Genomic DNA, 11,239 nt, shown 5'->3' on the forward strand with positions numbered 1-11,239 from the left:
AAATCAATTTGCAGTGGCTATGCAGCCACCGACGTCACGCTCAGCCTGATTTTCTGTCTCTCTCGCACGCACTCTTTGTCGTGTCGTTTAATATTAGCGGCGTCTGCCGGAGGAGAGCCATACTGACTAAGTATCGGGTATAAATGTAGAGTTGCGGTGTCCGCAGCAACTCACAACGTTCCCGCTCGTTTCATATGCATGGAATGGAGCGAAACTAAATGCTTCGTCGGTGGTTTGGTGAGGTGAGGTGGGGATGTTTATGCCAGCCATGGACCATGGACCATCCCATTCCATTTCTCGTGCCGCTTCCAGGAGGCCAAGAAGCTGACTCCCTAAGATGCTGCTTTACGTTCTGTGTGTTAATATTTAACCATCGGATCATAGACCCCCACTCAGTAGTCTGAGATTTCGGCAAAAATAGATTGGTAATCATTAGAAATCAGTTGTCTGGAACTTTAACTGCCGCATAAACCACTCTACTGCTATTTTCAAACACTGACGCGCGTGTGTGGCGCCACATTTGAATGATGCTGTGTATGCTGTGAGTTTTCCGTCCAATGCTTTTGCCATTCATTCAACTTTCTATTGACAAACACAATAACCACATAACATGTCTGATTTCTGTGTTCCCTCTCGAATCCAGCTCGATCTGACCGACAAAAAAGCACAGAAAATGCTCCAAAAATATCTTAAGTTTCGTAAGTTCATCCTTTTGGCAACCCAACCTTCTTGGCCCACGCACTCACAGTGGTTCCTGTAGCTCTTGCAGAAGCAGTTCCGATGGCTCATAAGTCGGTCATCATCGACAATGGATCGGGTGTGTGCAAGGCGGGATTCTGCAGCGACAGCAAGCCAAAGGTGGTATTCCCTTCGGTCGTCGGGCGGCCACGCCACCAGAATGTGTTGGTGGACTGCCGCATCCAGGACGCCGTTGGTGAGGCGGCTATCAACAAGCGGGGCATGCTAGCCCTGAAGTATCCCATTGAGCACGGCGTGGTCACCAATTGGGACGACATGGAGAAGATCTGGAAGCACACGTATGACCTGCTGAAGGTCAAGCCCGGGGAGTCTCCCCTGCTGCTCACAGAGGTCCCGCTCAACCCGCGAGCGAATCGCGAGAAGATGGCGGAGATCGTGTTCGAGAGGTTCGATGTGCCGGCCCTGTACGTGGCCATACAGGCGGTGCTTTCGCTCTACGCCACTGGACGTACCACTGGCCTGGTCCTGGACTCTGGCGACGGTGTCACCCACACGGTGCCTATCTACGAGGGGTACTCCGTATCGCATGGCTGCATGCGTCTGGATCTGGCTGGCCGGGATCTGAGCGAGTATCTGTGCAAGCTGTTGACGGAGCGTGGCCGCAATATGACCACCAGTGCCGAGCGGGACATTGTTCGCGAAATAAAGGAGAAGCTCTGCTACGTTTCCCTGGACTACGATCGGGAATTGATGGAGCAATCCGACAGACTCCAGCAGAATTCGTGCAGTTCCGACGAAGAGGTCTACCAGCTGCCCGACGGCCAGAGGATTAAGCTCGGAAGCGAGCGCTTCCGCTGTCCGGAGGCCCTGTTCCAGCCCAAGCTGCTGGGCCTGCAGATGCTGGGTGTGCACGAGGCCACCAGCAAGTCGATCCTCCAGTGCGACATTGATCTGCGGCGTCATCTATACGACAACATTGTGCTCTCTGGCGGCACCACCATGTTTCCCAATATGGCGGAGCGCATGCATCGGGAGCTAATCCAGATGTCGCCGCCCGGAACCAGCATCAAGATCAAGGCCTGTCCCCACCGACAGTTCGCCGTCTGGATGGGTGGCTCGGTGCTGGCCTCCCTCAGCACCTTCCAAGACATGTGGATCAACCGGTCGGAGTATGAGGAGGTGGGTGCTAGCATCGTGCATCGCAAGTGCTTCTAAATCTCGAAGAATATGGGATATACATATTTAAGACCCTTTTGTTCGGCTATATTTTATAATAATTGTTTTTTCAAATCCCATAGCTCTGTTCTTTCCCAATTCTCAGTTCACTTATGCACTCTTAAAAGCCTAATCATTGCCATTAGCATTTTGATGACAATTCGCGTTGCATTGATTTTAATTAATTGCGAATTTATTAAGCCAAATGACGCATACAAATGTGTGCCGATTGCCACATCTCGCAGCGTGGCACGCAACAGCAACCTTAACTTCCTTAGAGTGTTCGGTTTCCAGTTTGCAGTTTCCAGTTGACACACATGCAGCGTGCAGCGGTGACAGAACTTGCAACAAAAGGCAAGCGAAACCATGGTACCCCTAAAGGGTACAACCAAACCAGTCAACAGCGCGTGCTCGAGGTGAAAAAGAAGTATCTGCAGCTGGTGCTGCTGCTGCCTGACATTAGCCCTTCTAAACGCATCAAAGCCCCATTCCATTCGATCAGAGCTGCGGAAATCTCGCTCGTATTTGAAACGTATTTGAAGTGTAAAGTTCAATAAACCCCCCAACCCAGAGCCTGATGTTTGCTCCCAATTTATGGGTAAATTAGGGATCAATCGATCTGACAGCTGCTTAGAAGGGTTCTACCACACCGTAGAGTCTTCGTAGAGAGACAGTGCCACTGCGGTGACTGTCTCTGTTGCTGCTGCTGCTGCCAAGGTTGCGTAAAATTCGTCACTTCACTTTGCCAGCGGGCGGGATCGCATCGGTTGGATCTTTTTGGAGCGGTAGAGTGGCTACTGGCTGCAATTTTGTAAATTGTTTCCATTTGGTTGCCTCATGTCTCTTACGTGGATTTATCCATCACTTCATTTGCCTGCTGCCTGCGTCCTTCTTAAAAACACATAAATAAATTCAAATTCGTGAGGCCATAAATTAAAAAGGGACATGAGCACAACATGCCCAATGTGCGGAGAGTAGAGATCGGGAGGGTGAGCACACCATTGACATGCCCCGACCCCGACCCGACCAGCACGGGGAGCGTCATGAGCATCATGTATGTACTAGTCTCTATCTGCAGTCTGTAGTCTGCGTTTGTCTCTGGGCCTCGAGGAGCTGTCTCTGGCATGTCTGGCACTTCGATGATGTCGCCGAAGTCGCTAATTTCATATGCATGGAATGGAGCGAAACTAAATGCTTCGGCGGTGGTGTGGTGAGATGAGGTGGGGATGTTTATGCCAGCCATGGACCATGGATTTCCCTATCATCATCCCATTCCATTTCTCGTGCCGCTTCCAGGAGGCCAAGAAGCTGACTACCTAGGATGCTGCTTTACGTTCTGTGTGTTAATATTTAAGCATCGGATCATAGATCCCCACTCTGTAGTCTGAGATTTCGGCAAAAATAAATTGGTAATCATTAGAAATCAGTTATCTGGAACTTTAACTGCCGCATAAACCACTCTACTGCTATTTTCAAACACTGACGCGCCTGTGTGGCGCCACATTTCAATGATGCTGTGTATGCTGTGAGTTTTCCATCCAATGCTTTTGCCATTCATTCAACTTTCTATTGACAAACACAATAACCACATAACATGTCTGATTTCTGTGTTCCCTCTCGAATCCAGCTCGATCTGACCGACAAAAAAGCACAGAAAATTCTCCAAAAATATCTAAAGTTTCGTAAGTTCATCCTCTGGCAACCCAACCTTCTTGGCCCACGCACTCACAGTGGTTCCTGTAGCTCTTGCAGAAGCAGTTCCGATGGCTCATAAGTCGGTCATCATCGACAATGGATCGGGTGTGTGCAAGGCGGGATTCTGCAGCGACAGCAAGCCAAAGGTGGTATTCCCTTCGGTCGTCGGGCGGCCACGCCACCAGAATGTGTTGGTGGACTGCCGCATCCAGGACGCCGTTGGTGAGGCGGCTATCAACAAGCGGGGCATGCTAGCCCTGAAGTATCCCATTGAGCACGGCGTGGTCCCCAATTGGGACGACATGGAGAAGATCTGGAAGCACACGTATGACCTGCTGAAGGTCAAGCCCGGGGAGTCTCCCCTGCTGCTCACAGAGGCCCCGCTCAACCCGCGAGCGAACCGCGAGAAGATGGCGGAGATCGTGCTCGAGAGGTTCGATGTGCCGGCCCTGTACGGCGCCATACAGGCGGTGCTTTCGCTCTACGCCACTGGACGTACCACTGGCCTGGTCCTGGACTCTGGCGACGGTGTCACCCACACGGTGCCTATCTACGAGGGGTACTCCGTATCGCATGGCTGCATGCGTCTGGATCTGGCTGTCCGGGATCTGAGCGAGTATCTGTGCAAGCTGTTGACGGAGCGTGGCCGCAATATGACCACCAGTGCCGAGCGGGACATTGTTCGCGAAATAAAGGAGAAGCTCTGCTACGTTTCCCTGGACTACGATCGGGAATTGATGGAGCAATCCGACAGACTCCAGCAGAATTCGTGCAGTTCCGACGAAGAGGTCTACCAGCTGCCCGACGGCCATAGGATTAAGCTCGGAAGCGAGCGCTTCCGCTGTCCGGAGGCCCTGTTCCAGCCCAAGGTGCTGGGGCTGCAGATGCTGGGTGTGCACGAGGCCACCAGCAAGTCGATCCTCCTCATCTATACGACAACATTGTGCTCTCTGGCGGCACCACCATGTTTCCCAATATGGCGGAGCGCATGCACCAGCATCAAGATCAAGGCCTGTCCCCACCGACAGTTCGCCGTCTGGATGGGTGGCTCGGTGCTGGCCTCCCTCAGCACCTTCCAAGACATGTGGATCAACCGGTCGGAGTATGAGGAGGTGGGTGCTGTTCTTTCCCAATTCTCAGTTCACTTATGCACTCGTAAAAGCCTAATCATTGCCATTAGCATTTTGATGACAATTCGCGTTGCATTGATTTTAATTAATTGCGAATTTATTAAGCCAAATGACGCATACAAATGTGTGCCGATTGCCACATCTCGCAGCGTGGCACGCAACAGCAACCTTAACTTCCTTAGAGTGTTCGGTTTCCAGTTTGCAGTTTCCAGTTGACACACGTGCAGCGTGCAGCGGTGACAGAACTTGCAACAAAAGGCAAGCGTTTCCAAAAGCGTTTACCTTCAACATAATCATAATCGTCAAAAGCTGCAGCTCCATCATTCTGCATTCAGCATTCAGCTGCACTTGAGGCGCTTTTGTTGTTGCAGTGCACTGCAATTCACTTGATTTTGATCACTGATCTACACGCCGCAAACGATGCAGCACCAAAAAGGGTACAACCAAACCAGTCAACAGCACGTGCTCGAGGTGAAAAAGAAGTATCTGCAGTATTGGTGCTGCTGCTGCCTGACATTAGCCCTTCTAAACGCATCAAAGCCCTATTCCATTCGATCAGAGCTGCGGGAATCTCGCTCGTATTTGAAACGTATTTGAAGTGTAAAGTTCAATAAACCCGCAACCCAGAGCCTGATGTTTGCTCCCAATTTATGGGTAAATTAGGAGCAACCAGGTGTAGGCTGAGGCTGGAGCCTGAGCCTCAATCGATCTGACAGCTGCTTAGAAGGGTTCTACCACACCGTAGAGTCTTCGTAGAGAGACAGTGCCACTGCGGTGACTGTCTCTGTTGCTGCTGCTGCTGCTGCCAAGGTTGCGTAAAATTCGTCACTTCACTTTGCCAGCGGGCGGGATCGCATTGGTTGGATCTTTTTGGAGCGGTGGAGTGGCTACTGGCTGCAATTTTGTAAATTGTTTCCATTTGGTTGCCTCATGTCTCTCACGTGGATTTATCCATTATCCTTTGGAAGAACCCAAAGAGAAAAACAACATAAATATACTCTTATAGAGAGTGGATGCTCTGAATACCCTTTCACACATTATAAACATCATGCAGTCTAGAAATTGTAAGTCTAGAAATTCCACCAAATGTAATCCTTGATAATAAAAATAAGAGATTTTTGTTGGATCTTTCGATTCTATCATTCCAAACAATGGATTCAAGAATAATCCAATAATAATAGTTTGGTAGATATAGATACCTTTAAAAATATAACTTTCTTTTTTGTGTCCTTTTATTTTGCTGTCCTGTAAGCTCCCAGCCCAATCCTGAAACCCCAAGCAAAGGGTATATCAAATTACGCACAATTTTCACCGCGCAGCCGCCAACAGGGTTGCCAATTCCTTCCCCGAGTCTCAGAGTTTTCCTCCAGTGAATCATAGCCCTAGCCGCCTGGCAGCCCTGGTCCCTGGTCTGCAGGAGACAACCTGTTTGCCCCTAGCCAGAGTTCATTATCCTTGTGGCCACAGAATGAGTCAGCCGGAGGAAACCACAGCCACTGGCGCCCGCCTCAGATGGATCTGCATCTGTGGCCTTGCCATCTCTTTGTACTCTCTGTACGTGAAGATGCAGCTGGACCAGGATGCAAACTACGTGGCCATGTGCGATCTGGCGGAGAAGGTTAGCTGCACAGCCGTCTTCAAGTCAGAGTGAGTGGCATACCCTACTTCCCTTAGAGCTTGAAGACACCCAATGAAACACACTGCTTTCCTCCCTGTAAGCTATGGACGTGGCTTTGGTTTGACACAGCTGCTGTTTGGATCCACCTCCAACTACTACCTGAATCCCCCGAATGGAACCATAGGTAGTGTCTTCTATGTGCTACTCTTTGCAAGCTGTAAGTGTGAAGAACTACATCAGTCTGTGCGGATATCTAAAGGATTATCTCTTTCGCAGCCTTCTTCGAGCAGCAGCAAAAATGCAAATAAATAAAGAGAATCTAGATGCGCTACTACCAAATGAGTTATGTGGGTTGACGGCAACCCGGTGGGAGGTTAAGCTGCCGACGTGATCCGACTCCGATCGTCCAATCTTAGGCAAATCGCCCGCTTCTGACCCGCACGTCTGACACGGAGCAGGATGAGCTTGAGGATGGGGATGAGCAGCTGCCTGCCATGGCCAGGCACGTACCCACTGCTTGGGGCAATTAATTCTGCACGTTCCCATTTGTCGTCGCGACGGTGTCTGAAGCTAAAGCTGAAGGCTGTGTGTGAATGGCGCTACTTCCCAAGCGGTGGGCGGCTGACTGGGAAAAGTCTATGCAATTAATTTCCCATAAGCTGGGGGAATCTCCTCATGTGGGCCGGAATCTCCTCTATCAACGGAATCAATGAATGAATCAATGGAGTGGGGGAGTAGAAGGACTTGATATGAATGAATGGGCCAGAGATTCGACTTATCTCTTGGAATCACTCTGAATGAATCAATTAAAGCACAATTGGAGTAGAAATTCATTGAGATCTATAGTATTTCCTTCATCTGATCTTTGCCGATCTACCATTCAACGATCTGTAATCTGTAAGCCATCAAAACGCATTCGGATGTGAGCACTGATCTACAACCAATTGGAGTCGCATTTGGCACGATATTCTTTAATCGCAGTCGTACTCGTACTCGTACCTTTTTCTATATTTGACAAGGCAAACAAATGCAACAACATGCAACAAATACGGAGCTTGTCACAAACGAAGACGACGACAACAACAACAACAACAGCGGCAAGCACACTGAAGATGCAGCAGACGCCGCCGACACATTCACCCAGCGACCGAGTAGACTACTTTGCGCCAACGTAACTCCAGAGTCAGAGACTCAGACTTGGAGATGGGCATGGGGGCAGGGGCCTAGGCAGAGGGAGGCAGGGCTCTGCTGTTTGCAAACACAATCACTCGTCTCGAAGATGTGCTGTACTGTGCGCCGAAAGAAGGCAAATCAGCTTGGCAACCCGCAACCCAGTTGGAAACGGAATCTCGGGGCTGCCTGCCTTCACGTGCGATCCAAGCCAGAGCAGATCAGAGTAGAGCAGAGCAGGGTCATGCCTATGCTTGAGCGTTGATTGATTTTTTGCTGGCGCTGGCGGGGCACTGCCAGCCGGAGACAGCAACAGCGACAAGCTCCAAATACAGCTGAGTTTGCGCTGTTTGTAGATGATCGTATGTGGCAGCAGCTGTTCGTGGCTGTGGTTGCCACATGTTGCCACTGGCAGCGCCATCGCCACCGCCACTGCAGCACAGATGAGTCTCGTCTCGGCTTCCCCATCAACTCATAACCGAGGGCCCCGTCGCTCTGTTCTCTGTGTGATGTGGTGTGCGGTTTGTGTGCATCCTCGACTTTCAGTTTTGGGATCGTTTCATATAAATACGCGACCCGGCTGCAGTCGGAGATCAGTCAGAATTCGGCGCTGCTTCGAGGCGCTACACAACCAGATCCGCCGATCCACATCCACATACGCATCCAGATTCAGATACAGATCATAGATCTCCTATAGCATCGTGGAATATGTTCAAGTTACTCGGCCTCACGCTGCTCTGCACGGCGGTTCTGGCGCGTCCCGAGCCTCCAGTCAACTCCTACCTCCCGCCGTCCGATAGCTATGGTGCACCGGGGCAGAGCGGCCCAGGAGCACAGGGTGGAGGCCCAGGCGGTCGTCCAACGGATTCTTACGGGCCTCCTGGATTAGGACAAGGACAAGGACAAGGACAAGGACAGGGACAAGCCCAAGGCGGTTTTGGTGGCAAGCCCTCAGACTCTTACGGTGCCCCAGGCGTTGGTGGCAATGGAAACGGCGGCGGACGTCCCTCTAGCAGCTATGGTGCTCCTGGCAACGCCAACGGCGGCGGACGTCCCTCCAGCAGCTATGGCGCTCCAGGACAAGGACAAGGCGGTCGTCCTTCCGACTCTTACGGTGCTCCAGGAGCTTCCGGCAATGGCAACGGCAACGGTGGTAGTCGTCCTTCCAGCAGTTATGGCGCTCCCGGCCAAGGACAAGGAGGTCGTCCTTCCGACTCTTATGGTGCTCCTGGAGCTTCCGGCAATGGCAACGCCAACGGTGGTGGTCGTCCTTCGAGCAGCTACGGTGCTCCAGGTGCAGGATCCGGCGGTCACCCATCGGACTCCTACGGTCCCCCTGCTTCCGGCGCAGGAGCTGGCGGCGGATCCGGCGGCCCTGGAGGCAGTGGCGCCGACTACGACAACGATGTGAGTAGACCGTAGTAGATTCGGGATGGGTTCTCATCCACACACATCCGTACGGAGCCTGACTTGCGACACTCGACACCTCTCCGCCCCTTCTGCACAGCGCCTTGATGCACGCCCTCGCCCTGATATCTTGCTGGTTCTCTTGGTAGTTCTCAATCTCTCTCTCTCTCTGTACCTCTCTCTGCACCGCTTGCTTGCGCCTTCCCCCTACTGCTCTTGATCTCTTGTCTCTATCTGTCTATTTCTCTCTCTTTCTCCACACGCCCCCCGCTCCACGGTACCGCCCCTCGCTCTGCTATGCTCTGCGCCGCAGGAGCCGGCTAAGTACGAGTTTAATTACCAGGTCGAGGACGCCCCCAGTGGGCTCTCCTTCGGGCATTCAGAGATGCGCGACGGTGACTTCACCACCGGCCAGTATAATGTCCTGTTGCCCGATGGAAGGAAGCAAGTAAGCGCCGAGCCGGACGAGACGGCGGCGGGCAACAGGCGATGATCCCTCCCTGCTCCGCTCCCGCCACTGCTATGTCACTGCTAATCTCTCTCTTCTCTCTGGCTTTCTTTACCCGCAGGTCGTCGAGTACGTGGCGGACCAGCAGGGATATCGGCCACAGATCCGCTACGAGGGCGAGGCCAACGATGGGGCGTCAGCGGTCCTGGTGTCCAGAATCTGGGCGCCGATGGCTACTCGAGCGGACGTCCTGGAGGCAATGGCAACGGTGGGCGCCCAGGAGGTCAGGAACTAGAACAAAACGGTTACTCTGGCGGACGCTCTGGTGGACAGGATCTAGGAAAGAATGGTTACTCCGGCGGACGCCCTGGTGGACAGGATCTTGGTCGTGATGGCTATTCCGGTGGGCGCACAGGAGGTCAGGATCTAGGACAGAATGGTTACTCCGGTGGACGTCCTGGTGGTCAAGACTTGGGCGCCGGTGGCTACTCTGGTGGGCGTCCTGGTGGCCAGGATCTAGGACAGAATGGTTATTCTGGTGGACGCCCAGGTGGTCAAGACTTAGGCGCCGGTGGCTACTCCGGTGGACGTCCTGGTGGCCAGGATCTGGGACAGAATGGTTACTCCAGCGGTCGACCCGGCGGCAACGGTGGAAATGCTGGCAGCGACGGCGGCCGGGTGATCATCGCTGGACGTGTCACCGGCCCGGATGGCAGCGATCAGGGACAAGGCTTCTCTGGCGGTCGTCCTGGAGGCAATAGCAACGGTGGACGCCAGAGCGGTGGTCAAGATCTAGGTCGCGATGGCTATTTCGGTGGACGTCCTGGCGGTCAAGACTTGGGCGCTGGTGGCTACTCCGGTGGGCGTCCAGGTGGTCAAGATCTCGGCCAGAATGGTTACTCCAGCGGCAAGCCACAGGGTCAGGGTCAGGGTCAGGGCCGCAATGGCTTCGGTCCCGGCGGCCAGAACGGCGACAATGACGGCAGTGGCTACAGATACTAAACGACAGGCAATACTCGTACACGTAGATCGATTCCAGGACACATTAGCTAGAACTTTCATTACCTAGTACTTAAGACTTTCTAGAACTATGACCCTCTCCTCTCCTCATTCTTAGCCCAATCTTAAGACTCCATCTCTATCTCTTACTCATCTTTGGGTGTATTATGCCTATTCCTTCGATCTACCATCGTCCCCAAGACTCCGATTAGAATAAGTTCATATTGTTGTAGATACAAGTGCAAGAAAATAACCCAACAAAAAATAATGAAATGATTAACGAATATTTGATAAATATTTAAGTAATGAAATAAACGATAAATACCTACAAATACAACACACCCTGTCGGGTTTTCATTAGGTCGGGATTCAATTACCTCTTTCTCTTTTTAACACACACACACACACACACACACACACACACACACACACACACATTGCCGCATACGATCCTCTCTCAGCGACTCGTTTTTTGCTCTAGGCACTCTCTCACTAGCCCCTACACAGCAATGGGACCGGCAGTGGACAAGAACAAACGGTAAATCTCAAAGAAGGGCAATAATCTTGTAGTGAATTCTTGGACAGCAAACAGACAGCAAAATGTCGTGTCGGCATTTGTGGTTCAATTCTTCCCAAACGGATCGACCGACTTATATGAACATCATTGATATTTTTGTATATTTTGTAAATATGATGCGAATACGTAAGTTGTAAACGAATATGCGAATTAGACGGCTTGTTCAACAAGACAATGAAAATTTTCTGACGATAACCTTATATTTCGATGCCTGACCTAAGAGGTAGGATTCAATTTCGAGAGCCTTCTTTCAGTAAGGGCTGATCTTGCGGGCGGCATGC

At 51.7% G+C, this 11,239-nt stretch overlaps 3 protein-coding genes and 1 pseudogene across 4 annotated transcripts; all 4 read left to right on the plus strand.

Moving 5' to 3' along the window:
- Positions 1 to 559: 559 nt before the first annotated feature.
- Positions 560 to 2,054, plus strand: LOC117192977 (actin-like). 2 transcript variants are annotated; one of them, XM_033397704.1, is made up of 3 exons: positions 560 to 698; positions 761 to 1,878; positions 1,998 to 2,054. In XM_033397704.1, the coding sequence occupies exons 1-3, from the start codon at positions 611 to 613 to the stop codon at positions 2,037 to 2,039; spliced, it is 1,248 nt and encodes a 415-aa protein (XP_033253595.1). In that variant the 5' UTR covers positions 560 to 610; the 3' UTR covers positions 2,040 to 2,054. The 2 variants fall into 2 exon arrangements, with proteins under 2 accessions (XP_033253595.1, XP_033253596.1); XM_033397705.1 differs by lacking the exon at positions 1,998 to 2,054 and having other exon boundaries at positions 561 to 698; positions 761 to 1,989.
- A 1,445-nt stretch (positions 2,055 to 3,499) lies between these two features.
- On the plus strand, positions 3,500 to 5,386 carry LOC117192979 (annotated as a pseudogene).
- A 446-nt stretch (positions 5,387 to 5,832) lies between these two features.
- LOC117192983 (vitamin K epoxide reductase complex subunit 1-like) lies at positions 5,833 to 6,797 on the plus strand. Its single transcript, XM_033397710.1, has 2 exons — positions 5,833 to 6,386; positions 6,459 to 6,797. The coding sequence occupies exons 1-2, from the start codon at positions 6,208 to 6,210 to the stop codon at positions 6,667 to 6,669; spliced, it is 390 nt and encodes a 129-aa protein (XP_033253601.1). The 5' UTR covers positions 5,833 to 6,207; the 3' UTR covers positions 6,670 to 6,797.
- A 1,303-nt stretch (positions 6,798 to 8,100) lies between these two features.
- On the plus strand, positions 8,101 to 10,704 carry LOC108160994 (pro-resilin). The gene is given in 4 exon segments (XM_017295300.2): positions 8,101 to 8,934; positions 9,248 to 9,382; positions 9,504 to 9,576; positions 9,579 to 10,704. Coding segments are annotated over 4 exon segments (1,713 nt in total). The 5' UTR covers positions 8,101 to 8,235; the 3' UTR covers positions 10,385 to 10,704.
- The last annotated feature ends 535 nt before the right edge of the window (positions 10,705 to 11,239 follow it).

The sequence above is a fragment of the Drosophila miranda genome (assembly GCF_003369915.1).
Source record: "Drosophila miranda strain MSH22 chromosome Y unlocalized genomic scaffold, D.miranda_PacBio2.1 Contig_Y2_pilon, whole genome shotgun sequence".
Taxonomy (NCBI): Eukaryota; Metazoa; Arthropoda; class Insecta; order Diptera; family Drosophilidae; genus Drosophila; species Drosophila miranda.